Here is a 16,037-nt window from a genome sequence, read left to right on the forward strand (position 1 = left end):
GTTCGGCACGTTATATAGATTAACACTTAAACTCATTTTTGAAAATAATAGTGATTTTGACTTTAAAAATTTAAAACTTTAACACTTAAATAAAATAATGTTTTTAACTAAAACCATGTTAATTTCACTAAAACTTTTTCACTAAACTTTTTCACAAAAACCATAGTACTAAAATTTAAAACAAATTTAACACTTCAACTTTAAGAAAATAATATTTTTAAATAAAACCATGTTAATTTCACTAAAACTTTTTAAGAATTTGTTTAAGTGGAAAATTTTAAACACGTCGAAAACTAACCGCGCCTAGGCATCCCGTCCTTCATTGGTCCGTAAGCTTTGTGGTGTTCGAAGTTCGGTATGTTTTCACGTTATATAGATTTAACACTTAAACTCATTTTTGAAAATAATAGTGATTTAGACTTTAAAATTTTAAAACTTTAACACTTAAATAAATCATGTTAATTTCACTAAAACTTTTTCACAAAAACCATAGTACTAAAATTTAAAACAAATTTAATTTAACTTTAAGAAAATAATATTTTTAACTAAAACCATGTTAATTTCACTAAAACGTTTTAAGAATTAGTTTAAGTGGTAAATTTTAAACACGTCGAAAACTAACCGCGCCAAGGCATCCCGTCCTTAGTTGGTCCGTAAGCTTTGTGGTGTTCGAAGTTCGGCATGTTTTCACGTTATATAGATTTAACACTTAAACTCATTTTTGAAAATAATAGTGATTTTGACTTTAAAAATATAAAACTTTAACACTTCAAGAAAATAATGTTTTTAACTAAAATCATGTTAATTTCACTAAAACTTTTTAAGAATTTGTTTAAGTGTTAAATTTTAAACACGTCGAAAACTAACCGCGCCTAGGCATTGCGTCCTTAGTTGGTTCGTAAGCTTTGGTGTTCAAAGTTGGTTCGTAAGCTTTGGTGTTCAAAGTTCGGCATGTTTTCACGTTATATCACTTAAACTCATTTTTAAAAATAATAGGGATTTTGACTATTAAAACTTTAAACAAATTTTACAGCCTTTTCAACACTACAAATTTTACTTCGAGCCATTTCATATCAGATAAACCTTTTTAGAAACCTACAACGTCTTGCGAAAAAAAAAAAAAAACGAGGAGTACTTAAAAAAAATTAAACAGAGTAGATGCTAAAACAGTCAGATGCTACTATAGTAACTGAAACAGACAAACAGTTACATGCTACTCAAAAGATTAGACAAAGTCGATGTCCAAAAAAACTAATATAGTAATTGAAACAGTTAGATGCTTAAACAAAAGATTCTCTAGTGATCAAATCTAGCAAGAACATGAACTTTGGTTTGAACATTGCTTCTCAAGTCTCAGTCTCAGACTCAATCTTCGGCTTCTTAAAGAACCGGCATTGAGGATCACTTGTTGAAGCTGATTCTATAGCTAGCAGACCAGTGCTTAAGGCAGAGGATGTCACCATTGAAGCTCCCAATAATATGATGGCCTGCAAATGCATATATAAGATCGATGAATGTAAATATGTAATTTTGTAATATGTACGTTGCAATCAAAGAAAGAATCTCTTTGACAAGCTTTTACCTCTTCTTTTGTCATATTGATCACTCGTATTTCCACTTCATCTAGTCGGGTCTGTTTCTCCTTTAAGAATCCAATGGTTGAGGTTGAGTTCGAAGGAGTGATGATCAGATCATCTGTCACCATGAACTTTGTCCCTCTCTTCACAAATCCACTTGATTCAGCAGTGTCGTTGCCTTCGGGTTTTTTTGGGTCTATCGAAGTCACAGGCACGAGTTTATCCCAGTCATACACAAGTCGCTTACCAGAGTTTTCAGACAAACAGTACTCTCTAAAATGATCCACAGAGAAAGATACAAAACGGTAATAAGTTGGTGGCTGCTGGGTAGTGACAACCTCATTTAGCAGCTGCTTCTGACACTTGTAGTAATGAGGAAGAACACATTTAAAAGCTGAAGCTTCTCTTCCGGAATCAACACTCAAATCCTTGAAGCTTTTGCACAAGTTTCCAATGCATCCAAGGATGATTCCTCTGCCCGAGATTTCCCATACAGATTCCAGAGGCATAGCAAGAAAAGAGAAAAGAAGATCAACAAAGTCTTCACCACATTCAACATATAGAATGCTCCCTTCTTCCTTCCTAACATATGCATTCAGCGTTATCGTTTGATCAGCTTTTGTTTCCTCTCTATCCTCACTGAGAGAAGGACTCGGCGTTTTATGAATCCTCTTCATACCACATGAGCTTTTCTTTTTCAGAAATGTATCGCTCAATGGAGTATCCGATGTGAATAAACACACCAGCAAAGTCGCTACCTAAAACAATTACAAGAAACTGGCTTAAGAACAATGAAGGGTAAAGTCTAGTAGACTAGTAGTAGTAGTAGAAGAAGAAACATACCTCTTGGAGATTAACCTCGAGAATCATTTCAACCAACTTATCGCAATCTGCATAGCCAAGATCTTTAAGAACCTTAAGTGTTGACCCAACTGAGTTAACTTCCACTTTCAAATCATCAGTGATTATGAATGAAGTATTACCACTCCTCACAAATACTCCACCTTCAACACCTTTTCCCACGCTTCCTCGGCCTCCTTCTCCTTGAAACTGAATCACTGCATCCATCAAATTCCCACAGCTACACCTCGAGGTATTAAAATTGCTATACCCTTTGCTGCATTGTCCGCTTCGCACAAACATAGGGCACATGAAACATTTAGTAGCCTCGGAATCATCAATCTTCAGCTTAATCTTTTGACATTTCTCCTGATTCAAACTCCCCGGATACAAAAGCATTTGCTTGCAAGCTTCAGTACTGAAATGCTTCATTCCCATACTAACAACACTCCCATAGATGTTATTGAAACAACCTACGGCTATTGCCTTTGACTTGTGATGCATCTCCAGCAATCTAACAATTGTTCCCATAGGCAAAGTCGAAAAGCTAAAGAGTATATCGACGAAATCTTGACCAGCCTCAGCGAATACAACTTTGTTTTTCTCTTCATCTATGAGTAGCTTCAAGTTAATCACCGAATTCTCCAAATCATCTGACATCTTTGGATTCAAAATCTGCATTGATAAAATTCAAAGACAGGTCAAAGTTTTAAACATACAGAGCAATCAAGCCAGTCACCCAAAATCAGAGCCATGTTTGTGACAAAAAGGTAAGAATTTCACACATGCAGATCAATCTATAATCTTTAACCGGAAACAAGAAAACGAACAAGGCGGATTCGGTTCGTATGTGCTAAAATACGCAATGAGGCTAACAGTGAACAGAAATCTCAGAAGAAGATAAGAGTAATATCGCAAAACAAGAATGGGTTTTTTTGCTTAGAGACAGAGGAAACTACAAACCGATCAATTTCTGGAAAAAAAAAAGAGAATTGCGTTGTAGATTCTAGAGAAAATCCGAGAAAACAAGAGAGGAGGGGAAAACGAACAAGTCCTTATGAATCATTCAACAAATCGCTACAAAAGATTGTACCTTTTTAGCTAATTTTCTTCTTCAAGGTTGAAAATTGACAATGAATTGGGCAATTGTTCTTTCTCGATAGGACTTAGGGTTTGTAAACAGTGAACGTCGAGGAAGAGGAACAGTGGAGAGAAGCGGGAAACTATATACATACATGGTTTTCTTTTTTACTAAATGCGTAATCAAAGATTAAAAATGGTTTAAGTTAAAGTTTGGATTTAATATTTCGGTTTCTTAAGAATTACATAATGATTTTTAAGAATTTTTCAAATCTATTAGAAAAATGTTCTGATAGTTATAAAGTAATTAAACCGTCATGAATTCGATATTAGGCTTTTTCTGAAAACATTTATTTGGGCCGTCATGGGTCGACTATAAACTTATAAAAAAAACTTAGTCCAATTAAAACCGGATCCATATCAGGATCGTTGAGAATCATAATAACGGCGTCGTTTTCGTCTCAGGAGTGAGGGGCTATCAGAATTCAGAATGGTGAACCAAACTAAATTTGTCTCTCTGATCTCTGTGTAAAAGACCCTCTCACTAGATTTAAACCTCTAAAAACCTTGACAAAATCTTCGTCATCACCAGCTCAAAACGAAGAGTTTATAACCCCAATAAACTAAGTCCCAAGAAAGGTAAGAATCAAGGAATCTAGCAGAATGTGAATTTTGAAGTTGAAGTTTTAGGTTGAACAATGTTAATTCTTGAAGAGACTGGAATCAAGATCAACAATCAGTAGTAGCTCAAGATTCTCTCCACCTTTGTGTTTCTTCAAGTCTCTACCTTTAGTTTCTTTGAAACCGGGTTCCATGAAACATTCTCTTCCTTGGGTTTCTTTACAATCAAATTCCCAAAAGCAGAGCTCAAAGCAGAGGATGTCACCACTGAAGCTCTCAACAGATTCAAAGCCTGATTTGGAGATAAGTTCCATCAAGTTTAACCAAGAACAGAGAATATTATAGGAGGAAAAAAAGGGGGGGTTTAGACAAGCATACATGAGCTTTGCTGATGCTAACTTTTTGCACCTCTATATCGTTAGTGTGAATCTGCAGCTTCTTTAATGCCCAAAAGGTTGAAGTAGTGTTCTTAGGTGCAATAACCAGATCATCTGATACCGTAAACTTTGAATCTCTCTTCATGAAACCACCACTACCTTCTGTTGAAACTGAATGATGGCCATTGTATTTTGGATCAATAAAACTCACTTGTATAAAGGTTGGCTTTGTAGTCACACAGCACAACGGTCTGGAAATGTCCCTATTGATGGTTACGTAAAACTGTGGTTTGAAAGTGATGATATTGAGCAACTGATTCTGGCAACTATAGTAATACGGAAGCACGAATTTCGGATTTGACACTTGTGTCCTTTCATTATCACTCAAGTCCTTGAAGCTTCTGCTTAAGTTCCCAACGCATCCTAAACTAATATGGTTGCCAGAGACTTCCCATATAGATTCCAGTGGAATGGCGAGAAAAGTTAAAAGAAGATCAACAAAGTCTTCACGGCACTCAACATACAAAATCCTCATGTCCTGTTTCCTTACTATTGCATCAAAAGTTATTACTTTGTCTTGTTCTGCTTCATCTCCGTTCTTCTCCAAGCATGGACTCAGCCTTTTATAAATCTTCCTCACCTTGTGTAAACTTTGATTCTTCAAGAAAGTGTCTGTCAAGGGAGAACTTGAGGAGAATACACATCGCAGCAAAGTCAAAACCTAGATCAGGATCAAGATGTAGAGTGAGGAGAGCTCTTAAACACATTATAAGCTAAGCATTATAGTAAGTTACTAGTAGAAACATAAGAAAAGATAAGAGAGAAGAAATAACCTCTTTGAGACCGATATCAAGAACCCGTTCTCTCAGCTTACTAACATCAGAAAAACCAAGAGCCTTGAGCGTTTGCAAGAGAGAACTAGTAGAGTCAACTGTCAGTTTTAAGTCGTCGGTTATGATAAATGACGACCTGTCTCTGATAAATACTCCACGGAGATCATTTTGCATGATGCCTACAATGACCTCCTCATCTTCTAGTAAATCAATCTCCCTGGTCATCAACTTACCGCACCTACATCGGGAGGTGTTAAAATTACTGCACATTGAGCAGCTAGGGAAAGAGCTGCACCCAAAGCACTTGAAGTTTTCAGTAGGGTTTATGTTGAGCTTAAACTTTCTGCATTGAGCTTCCCTAACGTAATTCCTGGGATAAAGCAACATCTGCTTACAAGCTTCAGTCTCAAAATCATCAATTTTCATGTCCACAACACTTGTATAAAGGTTGCTAATACATCCAACGGTAACTGGCTCAGAGACTTGATGCTTCCCAAGCAGTCGGACGATTGTTCCCATTGGTAATGTCAAAAAACTGAAGAGAACTTGAACAAAATCCTTACCAGCCTCGGCTAAAACGACCTTGTTTTTCTTTTCATCAATGATAAGTCTCAAACTAACCTTTGGTTCCGTAGAACTCTGAGCCATTGTAGATCAGACGAATGAGAACCTAAGAAAAAACAGACCCCTTTTAAGCTTTATCCTTGACACACAATTAGAAAACAACTACCAAGCACTTACATTCAGATTCACATTCTGTTGGGAAGAAACATAATTTGCAAATAGATCAATCAAGCAAATACCCAAAATGAGAGCCATGTTTGAGACAAAAATTTGCATTGATACACTTAAAAAGGTTACATTTTTATATATGCAGATCAATCAACAATCTTTAACATGAAAGATCATGAACCAATGGGGATAACAATAAACAGAAATCTCAGAAGAAGATAGACTAATGTCACAAAATAAGATTGGGGTTTTTCGCTTAGAGACAGAGGAAACTAAAAACCCGATCGATTCCTGGGGAAAAAACTTGCGTTGTAGATTGATTATTGATAAAATCCGATAAAACAAGATTGAAGGGGAAAAAAAAGACGACCGTATGAACAACATTCAACGAAACGAGCAATATCGTTTCGAAAAATTGTACCTTTTAAGCTAATTTTCTTCTTTATGGTTGAAATTTGACAGTGAATAAGGCAATTGTTCTCTCGCGATGGGACTTTTAGGTTTTCATCGAGGAAGAGCCGGAGAGAAGCGGGAAAATATATACTTACAAGGTTTTCTATTTATTAAATGCGTGATTAAAGATTAACAATGGTTTAAATGTTTACATATTTTAGGCTTTTTCGGAAAACATTTAATTTGGGCCGTCATGGGTCGATCGTGAACTTAAAAAGGAATTCTCAGCCCAATTAAAACCGGATCGTTGAGAGTCACATAAACGTCGTCGTTTAGATCTGAGCTCTCAAGAGTGAGAGGAGCTATCAGACAGAGAAACTCAGAATGAAGAACCAAACTAAATTTTCAAGTTTCCATTTTTTCTCTGAATCGAAAAGTCAAATTGAGTCTCTCTGATCTCTCTCAACCAGAAAAAAAAAATGGTTATTCACCGTATAATACCTTCCAGAATATCCCGCGTAAAAAACCCTCTCACTCGATTCAAACCTCTCAAAACCTTGGCAACATCTCCTGAATTCGAGCCCTCGTCTTCTTCTTCAGCTTCGGATTCAGATTCAGATTCTTTCTTGGTGGAGAAAATCTGTTTCAGTTTGAAGCAGGGTAATAGTAATGTGAGAAACCACCTGATTCGGTTGAACCCTTTAGCCGTCGTTGAGGTTTTGTACCGTTGCCGTAATGATTTAAGTTTAGGTCAAAGATTCGTGGATCAATTAGGGTTCAATTTTCCGAATTTCAAACATACGTCTTTGTCTTTAAGCGCGATGATTCATATTTTGGTGAGGAGTGGAAGATTGTCTGATGCACAGAGTTGTGTTCTTAGGATGATTAGGAGGAGTGGTGTTTCTAGAGTAGAGATTGTGAATTCCTTGGTTTCGACGTATAGTAATTGTGGTTCGAATGATTCGGTTTTCGATTTGTTGATTAGGACTTTTGTACAAGCTAGAAAACTTAGAGAAGCATATGAGGCTTTTACATTGCTGAGAAGCAAAGGTTACACGGTTTCTATCGATGCGTGTAATGCTCTCATCGGGAGCTTGGTGAGGATTGGGTGGGTAGAGTTGGCTTGGCGTATTTATCAGGAGATTTCTCGGAGTGGCGTTGGTGTTAATGTTTATACTCTCAATATCATGGTTAATGCTTTGTGCAAAGATGGTAAAATGGAAAAAGTCGGAACCTTTTTGTCAGAAGTGCAAGAGAAAGGGGTTTATCCGGATATTGTAACATATAATACATTGATTAGTGCATACTCTAGTCAAGGTCTCATGGAAGAGGCATTTGAGTTGATGCATGCTATGCCGAGCAAAGGGTTTAGTCCTGGTGTTTATACTTATAATACTGTGATAAATGGACTGTGTAAGCATGGGAAATATGAGAGAGCCAAGGAAGTTTTCGCGGAGATGTTGAGATCCGGGTTGAGTCCTGACTCCACTACCTACAGGTCATTGCTGATGGAGGCTTGTAAGAAGGGAGATGCGGTCGAAACGGAAAATATTTTCAGTGATATGAGATCTAGGGATGTTGTTCCGGATTTGGTTTGCTTTAGCTCGATGATGAGTCTTTTTACTCGGAGTGGAAATCTCGATAAGGCATTAATGTACTTTAACAGTGTGAAGGAGGCTGGTCTGATTCCTGACAATGTGATCTACACCATTCTTATCCAAGGGTACTGTAGAAAAGGTATGATCTCTGAAGCTATGAATTTGAGAAATGAAATGCTTCAGCAGGGTTGTGCTATGGATGTTGTTACCTACAACACCATTTTGCACGGGTTATGCAAACGGAAAATGTTGGGTGAAGCGGATAAATTGTTCAACGAAATGACCGAAAGGGGTTTATTTCCCGATTCTTATACTTTAACTATACTGATTGATGGACATTGTAAGCTCGGAAATCTGCAGAACGCAATGGAGCTCTTTAAAAAGATGAAGGAAAAGAGAATCAAACTCGATGTTGTGACATACAACACTCTGTTAGATGGGTTTGGTAAAGTAGGCGATATCGATACAGCAAAAGAGATATGGGCAGATATGGTATCAAAAGAGATACTTCCCACTCCAATATCGTTCAGCATTTTGGTTAACGCGTTGTGCAGTAAAGGCCATCTTTCTGAAGCATTTCGAGTTTGGGATGAAATGATCAGTAAAAGTATAAAGCCAACGGTCATGATTTGTAACTCTATGATAAAGGGATATTGCCGCTCTGGTAATGCCTCAGATGGAGAAATCTTTTTGGAAAAGATGATCTCAGAAGGTTTTGTACCGGATTGCATCAGTTACAACACATTGATATACGGTTTTGTTAAAGAAGAAAATATGAGCAAAGCTTTTGGTTTGGTGAAGAAGATGGAGGAGAAGCAAGGAGGATTAGTACCTGATGTCTTTACGTACAATTCGATCTTACATGGGTTTTGTAGAGAAAATCAGATGAAAGAAGCTGAGGCTGTGCTAAGGAAGATGATCGAGAGAGGTGTCAATCCTGATAGGTCAACGTATACTTCTCTGATCAATGGATTTGTTTCTCAAGATAACTTAACGGAGGCATTTCGGTTTCACGATGAGATGCTGCAGAGAGGATTCTCTCCTGATGATAAATTCTGAATCAGTTGCTTCGAAATCTTGCTGAATTCTGTGGCTTTACTCTACTTGAGTAGCTCCAAGCTGATCCTAGATAGAGTTGATATTGATGTTTTTTGGTCAAAGGACCAAAGATGTGTGTCACTGCAGAAGCTCAAGGAACTTGACTTTCTTGAATAGCAAAATGGTCCCCGTACTTTATAACATTCATATTAGACCTCAGTTTCTTGTAATATACCATTTAGTCAGTCCAAAATTTATAGTTTTATACGCATACTTTTCTTTTCTTTTTTGAAATTACCAAATATTGTTTTATTTAGTCAAATTATGTATCAATAACACATAAGTAAAATATATGAAAGTTGAAACAGAGGTATTAAGATTTGTATGTTTAAATTCTAAGCACAAGCTATTTGAGTATTTTCCATTTTAGTACAACATAACCAAGAAATAATGGTTGTTAAATAAATTGAAAAGTAAAATGGAAAAGAAAGGGTAGCTGCTAAAAGGATATGTCGGTGATGACGGTGGGGACGGAGAACAACCTCCGTACGCGTTTGTTCTATCATACGTGAGTTGTATTGTAGCAGACAACACAATATTCTACGTACCAATCATATTAAGGAAAAATAATGGTTTCTTAATAAATACTTTTGAAACTATGAATCGGAATGTATATGAGAATTGTTAATTATTACTTATATAGCTTTATTCAACATCCGTATATGAAAATGAAACTATGAATCGGAATTATGGGATATATAGAATTTGCCAACACTGGCTAACAACAATCATCCCAACTACGAACCTTTAGTTTTCAGGTGTAGGTGAGAGATTTTGACTTCCCCTTCAAAGTAAACAAAGTGGAGAGACTTGAAACTTCAACGGTGGAAGTTCCACCTAAATGGCGCGTGGCCCCCATTCACAACCTCTTTCTATGATTCGTAATACTATATATTATTATATTATACACGTTGACATATACTCCATTTTTGTGTGTCTCTGTCCCGATATCGGTTCTAGAGAATGGGTCATTTGTGAGTCTCGAAGTCCATTTTTCAAAGCGTGTTATGATGTCGACTAAAAGTCCAAAGGTTTCTAGTTAGTCTGGTCCATTTTGAGCTTTTTGACGTCACCGGAGTTCGAACTCCACTTCCTCTTCTGTTGTTTCAAAAGTTAAAAAAATAATTTCGTTTGGAGAATCGGTTTATGAGACAAGAGAATTGGTTGCGAAAACGTGGGAAATCGCGGTTCGGAGTGTTATATGGTCTTGAGACCAGAACATAAAGTTGTACTGTGGATTCTTCCACTAAACTATATATAATTAATAATAATCAGTAATTTGTATGATTGGCTTTTAATTGTTTCAAAGTCCATCTTCTTAGGTACGTTACCATCTTAAAATCCTACATTACAGGTTGATGATGAATATGCATTGTAGTTTTCCACTTGGTAATAACAGTTTCTTATACATAACGTTTTTCTTTTATTACTATCGCCTATAGGTCAGGTATCAGATCAATGAGTTCGAAATTCTATCTATATCAATTATTTTCAATATTATAGCTCTAAAATCAATTTCATGTAGAACGCATTTGTGACTAATTTATCGGTAAGCTTATAAGTTTATGGACTGATTTTACCGGATTAAGCAATTAATTATGTTGGTTAACAATAGAACTATTACAATTCGAGCTCAGAAGTAAAGAATAAAATAGTCTGATACTCCGACTCAAAAGTTACATAATAATTATTTTTATTAACTTTGGTGGAACTCTAACGGTTACCAAACTAAGTGGGTTAAAGTACTTTTGAAACATGTAAACAAGTCTTTGAGACGTGTCTATTTGTTATCGAGAATCTTGGAACTGAGATAGTTGGGGGTATACAAAACATAGTGGTTAAAAAAAAAAATTGTTATCGAGAATCTTGGAACTGAGATAGTTGTGGGTATACAAAACATAGTGGTTAAAAAAAAAAAACAACAACAACACCACTTGGTATAAAACGCTCTACGAAAAACGCAAGTAATCGTATATTAATGCATTTAGTTTTTGTATAGTAGTATTTGAATTTTATTCGGTATGGGGTATCATATTAATCAAGATCTAAATGAAAAGGACGTGGGAAGAGGACAAAACAATTTGGGAAATCGAGCAACGTTCGAATTTATCCTAAAGGCCTTTCACTTTTAATACTCAAAACATTTCATAAAGGCCATCATTGTTATATTGTTTCACATGTCATTAGCCATACTCTTTTTTTTTTTTCTTAATTTTTCTGTTTGTAGCTTTATTATAAGTTTCTTACCCACATTATATTGTCTGCACCACTATTCAATCGATTTTTGTTTAAGGTAATAAAATTTGACAACGTTTATTTTTTTTTACCTCTTTTAAGAGAAACGAATTATTATCTATAAATGTAGAGCTTAATCCTACACAAAATGTCACTATATGATATGGAACCGTAGGGTTTATATACGAAAGGAAACCCTGACAATTTAATTATTAGCTACACGTAACCTCTAGCGTATAGTGATTTAATTTTTCTACTTTGTTCTTAGAAAGGAAAAGATTAATGCGTGATCACTAATGTGACGGACTAACTAATTGTTGAATAAAGTAACAAAATTAAATAGCTAGTAGCTACTGAGTTTATTTAAACTGCCGTCTTCTTAGGATTCTATAACATATTAACATTAAGAAATAAGAAAAATTGACTGCATGATAAACACACTTGCTATTTTTATGCATAAGCTAGTGTTTTAATGGAATTGGTCAGTCTATACGGCAACTAGTCTAGTAAGTATATTGTTAAACACTTAAATCTAAAAAAAAAAGAAACTTGACATAAATATTTCGATGAAATGCATTAAAATCCATACTTAATTTGGAAGGACTTTGAATACTTCAGAATAACCCTCGTTTTAGATATACTACCAATCGATGAGCGCTGCTAGAATTACATTTCATTTTAAATAGCAAAGCATATTACAACTACTATTCAATTTTATTATATATAATATAATAATATAAAATTTCAATAGGTTTAATATCTAAATACGGTTAATTCACTAAACCCAACAAAAGAAGAAGAGTGGTTATGATATGGAAATGATAATACGTTTTGTGTGATTTGATTTTATCGTACGATGATTTATTCATATAATTATATTACAAAAAAATATTAATGTAATGATATTATTTAGGTTATCGCAATAATTTTATTTCACTGGATATCTATCAATTGAAATTACAGAGATTTCAGTTTAAATGAAAACTGTTTGTTAGTTGAAAGAGTTAAATATTAATTTAAAGAGATGAATTTGATAAAAGTAAGGGTGAGTTACACAATGGGACACTTTTCTTGAGTTTTCTAACAAAAGACACATATTCTGTGTTTTTCATCTTTTTTTTACTGTTTGTAAAAAATCAATACTATTATACCCCCAACTAAATATTTGAAACAAAATATCTCTTTTCTTCCAAAAAGCAAAAGAAGCGTAAGTCATCAACAAAAACAAATAAGAATTTCAACTCTCTCTATCTTTCTCTCTCTCTCTCTTCTCTCTCTCCTTTCAAACCCCCGCTGCAACTCACTCGTCTGGTCGCGCCAGCTACGATCCAATGCTTTTCTCTTCCGTTTGGAACAACAACATTTGCTGCTTAATTCTAGATAAGGTTTTGTAGTCATCGATTTCAACAAAATCAAAAGGTGAAAAAATATAAAGAATATAGAAGCCAACATTAAAGGTAACAACAACATTTGCAACTCGATTTCAAATTCGTTTCAATACTCCTCAATTGAAGAAGAAGCCAACGTCAAATCACCTCCGCTCTAGCCTCTAGCTCCGACAAAGATGTTGAATCACCTACGCTCTAGCCTCTAGCTCCGAATCCATTAACAATAGATCTTAATTGGAACAAGAACAAGAGCTTATTCATTTTCTGGATTTTATTTCGACCATGTTGAAAGATTGTAAATACACAATCAATCGATCAATGAAAAGGTCTTACCTATGTTTATATCGATAGTCACTTGTGTATGGTTACTTGTTTGTCACTAGATCCGACACCGCCATATACTAATAAATATGTTCAATGTTGTTTGGCGATGTGGATACACTTTGTTGGAGAAGGGACTGAGCTGTTAAGTTTCATTTCTTGTCTTGTGTAGGCTGATTTTGCAAGGGATAAAAGACTTTCTGATCTAGCGTCCAGAGGAGCGGTGCTATGTGGATAGAAACAGATGGATGAGTACATGTTAAGGTATTGCCAATTGAGAGAAGGTTGGAGAGATTGGTTTGGAAAAAGTGATTTTTTGAGAAGAAGCCACCAAGTTGTACCATGGACCACCAAGCTGTGAAAAGACCGAATAGGCCAATGCCATAGATGTGGTTTCTAGTATTGAATTCCATATCCATTTGTTCAGCTTGTTGTGGTTCCTCTCTTTGATCTTGTTATCGTTGTATGTTAGACTTTGTCGAAGTCGTGTCTGAATTTAATAGTGTATAATTGTGACAGAAAGGGAAGGAATGTGGTTATGAGAATTGATAAAGGCTTCAAAGGCATTGGTTGGGTCAAGATAGTTTCCAAGCATTATAAGTTTATAACCATTCTCAACCACTGAACTTCTTCTAATTCTTCTCCTTCTTTGAGAGAAAGTGAATGCAAAGCTTGAAAGAACAAAAATGCACATGTATCGATTCAAGAGTTCTGATCTAATTTGATTCAAATAAAAGAGAAGAACATGACAAGTAAGGTTTCCATCAAAGATTGTATATATGGATGATGACAAGTAATCTATGTTGACTATCTCGGTGTCATAAAGTGTGTATAGAGAACTTGATCTAAGCAATATCCTTTGACCATCCATAAAGTGTGTATAGAGAACTCAGTCGTGGACATTTTGGTGTCATCATATTGAGAACGAAAGATGATTTTGAATCGTGTCCATAATTATGTGTCCACATGTCTATTTCAATGAGAGATTACCAAACACACATCATAAATGACTTTTAAAACTAGTCTAGTGAAAACTAATAAAATTGGTGGTTTGCTTCTTATAAAGTTGGTGGATTTCAATGAGAGATTACCAAACTTATTAGCTAATGGATATGAACGAAAGAATAGTTAAAAGAAATAATACATAACGTACCCATATGGATATACATAACGTATCCATATGGAACTGACCACGTACCCATATGGGTATACATAACGTATCCATATGGAACTAACCAATCCTATCATATGCCCATTTAAAAATTACCAATCCAATTCAAACGTATGGACACAAGTTTATACATGAAAAATAATTGCCAATTCAAAGTACATCGTTCATTTTTTGTGAATGGCGAGATTCATGTGAACATGTGGATGTGGTGCTATGACCACAAAAGAGTTTCTCCAAAGCAACAAAGACCATAAAACACACACAACTACTTGAGTCTGAGAGGATCCTGTGAGGAGGCAGCAGATGAATCAACATATTGTGGATGAGATGATAAACCGAGAGCAACGAAAACGGCGACGGAGAGGATAAAGAAGTTCATTGTCTTTTTCCTAAGTGACTGTGTTACTACGTCGATGAAACGAGTTCGACACATAAGAGAGAGCAAAAATCAAATCAGGATATGGTTAGAACAGAGAAGAAATCATTGTTGAAGGAGAACGGAGAGGCAGCCATTGTCCATTTAGACTTGACCATAACATGATGTCTTCTTCTCTCACGAAAAACTCTCATGTGTCTTCAAACTTATCTTCACCAACCTGTACACAAGCACCATTCACACCACAAAGCACACGTATAAGAAACTACATCTCCATACACCAAAGTCAATAAATTCTCTATTGAAAAAAATCCTAAAATCCGTAAACCAAAAATGACAAAGGAAACATTAAAGTAGCTAGAGAGACCAGATTCAAAGTAAAGTGCCACAAATCAAGCTCTAAAGCCTCAATAGAGTGAGTTAAGAATTGGGTTTTGTAGATGCATTAATCTTCCCAAAAGAAAAAGCAAGCAAAAGAACAAAGAAGAAGAAGAAGAAGGCGTACGTATTCGCAGAGAAGTTGAAAGTCGTCCTCAGAGAGATGTTGGCCGTCGCAACTTCCAAACCACCACCACCTCCAGCAACATAGATCTTACCAGAAACAACTCTTCTGATTTATGATGAATCAATCAATAGGAGAAACAACAAAATATTATCGAAATTGATATATCACTTGAAATTTTTTGCAAGAACAAGAAGCCCAAAATAACTCTTCTGATTTCAAATTTTAGCAATCGGAATCGAAAAAAAAAAACACAGTAAACTCAACAGAGAAGCTCTCTCGCACAGTTTTGATCCTAGATCAGTCACACAACGATCACAAAAACTCCAAATCTCAGAGATCTAAAACCAAATTCCAGTGACAGATCTAACGAAACAACAAAATGAACCAGAATTGTAATCAAAAGATTCGTATACGAGACGAAACCAAAATCGAGAGAAGCACACTGCAGATCGAGAAAATAAGTGGAAAATTGAGCTTACCATGGAGATAATATAAGAAGAAGAAAGAGACGATAAAGATTTGGTTTTGTTTGGTAAGGGTTGTAGTTTGAGACAAAACTTTGGTTAGAGATGAGAGAGTGTATTAGTTAGAGGGTAACTAGGTAATAACACCCACAAGAAAGTTTGTTAAGATTAGAAAGTGTGCTAGAATGATAGAGAACTTGAGAAAGTGTGGTAAAAAGTAAATATCTCTAAAAGTAACTACACTTGTCTTTCGTCGACGTGCAAACTATTGACTCGTGCATACTGTTTACTTTTATAATAACACCAAACCTAAAACAGTTATACGAAATGTCGAATTAATACTAACAAAATCATTAATATGCAAATCTGTTGCTTTCTAAATTCGACGTGTCTAGTAGTTACTAGTTAGGCAAATGCAATTAATATTA

The 16,037-nt window shown here is 35.4% G+C and overlaps 3 protein-coding genes and 1 long non-coding RNA gene across 5 annotated transcripts; 1 reads left to right on the forward strand and 3 right to left on the reverse strand.

The window, feature by feature from the left end:
• Positions 1-1,045: 1,045 nt before the first annotated feature.
• LOC9309096 lies at positions 1,046-3,705 on the reverse strand. Its single transcript, XM_002872982.2, has 4 exons — positions 3,511-3,705; positions 2,421-3,092; positions 1,583-2,335; positions 1,046-1,487 (listed from the first exon to the last, which is right to left on the reverse strand). Exons 2-4 carry the CDS (start codon positions 3,075-3,077, stop codon positions 1,347-1,349), a joined length of 1,551 nt encoding a protein of 516 aa, XP_002873028.1. The 5' UTR covers positions 3,078-3,092; positions 3,511-3,705; the 3' UTR covers positions 1,046-1,346.
• Positions 3,706-4,060: 355 nt separating this feature from the next.
• LOC9309097 lies at positions 4,061-6,567 on the reverse strand. Its single transcript, XM_002872983.2, has 4 exons — positions 6,482-6,567; positions 5,329-5,998; positions 4,497-5,216; positions 4,061-4,410 (listed from the first exon to the last, which is right to left on the reverse strand). Exons 2-4 carry the CDS (start codon positions 5,974-5,976, stop codon positions 4,273-4,275), a joined length of 1,506 nt encoding a protein of 501 aa, XP_002873029.1. The 5' UTR covers positions 5,977-5,998; positions 6,482-6,567; the 3' UTR covers positions 4,061-4,272.
• Positions 6,568-6,790: 223 nt separating this feature from the next.
• LOC9309098 (pentatricopeptide repeat-containing protein At5g01110) lies at positions 6,791-9,462 on the forward strand. Its single transcript, XM_021023586.1, has one exon. It carries the CDS (start codon positions 6,933-6,935, stop codon positions 9,108-9,110), a length of 2,178 nt encoding a protein of 725 aa, XP_020879245.1. The 5' UTR covers positions 6,791-6,932; the 3' UTR covers positions 9,111-9,462.
• A 4,857-nt stretch (positions 9,463-14,319) lies between these two features.
• On the reverse strand, positions 14,320-15,804 carry LOC9307012. Of its 2 annotated transcripts, XR_002331031.1 has the most exons (3): positions 15,625-15,804; positions 15,146-15,250; positions 14,320-14,860 (listed from the first exon to the last, which is right to left on the reverse strand). It is a non-coding gene; the product is annotated as an uncharacterized LOC9307012 (long non-coding RNA). The 2 variants fall into 2 exon arrangements; XR_002331030.1 differs by lacking the exon at positions 15,625-15,804 and having other exon boundaries at positions 15,146-15,617.
• Between the last annotated feature and the right edge of the window lie 233 nt (positions 15,805-16,037).

The sequence above is a fragment of the Arabidopsis lyrata genome (assembly GCF_000004255.2).
Source record: "Arabidopsis lyrata subsp. lyrata unplaced genomic scaffold ARALYscaffold_6, whole genome shotgun sequence".
NCBI classification, from domain to species: Eukaryota; Viridiplantae; Streptophyta; class Magnoliopsida; order Brassicales; family Brassicaceae; genus Arabidopsis; species Arabidopsis lyrata.

Coding starts and splice junctions, on each gene's coding strand:
- LOC9309096 (XM_002872982.2), bottom strand. CDS start 3,077: ATGTCAGATGATTTGGAGAATTCGGTGATTAACTTGAAGCTACTCATA. Junction 2,336..2,420: donor TCGAGGTTAATCTCCAAGAG/GTATGTTTCTTC, acceptor TAATTGTTTTAG/GTAGCGACTTTGCTGGTGTG. Junction 1,488..1,582: donor TCAATATGACAAAAGAAGAG/GTAAAAGCTTGT, acceptor ATGCATTTGCAG/GCCATCATATTATTGGGAGC.
- LOC9309097 (XM_002872983.2), bottom strand. CDS start 5,976: ATGGCTCAGAGTTCTACGGAACCAAAGGTTAGTTTGAGACTTATCATT. Junction 5,217..5,328: donor TTGATATCGGTCTCAAAGAG/GTTATTTCTTCT, acceptor ATCCTGATCTAG/GTTTTGACTTTGCTGCGATG. Junction 4,411..4,496: donor TTAGCATCAGCAAAGCTCAT/GTATGCTTGTCT, acceptor TCTCCAAATCAG/GCTTTGAATCTGTTGAGAGC.
- LOC9309098 (XM_021023586.1), top strand. CDS start 6,933: ATGGTTATTCACCGTATAATACCTTCCAGAATATCCCGCGTAAAAAAC.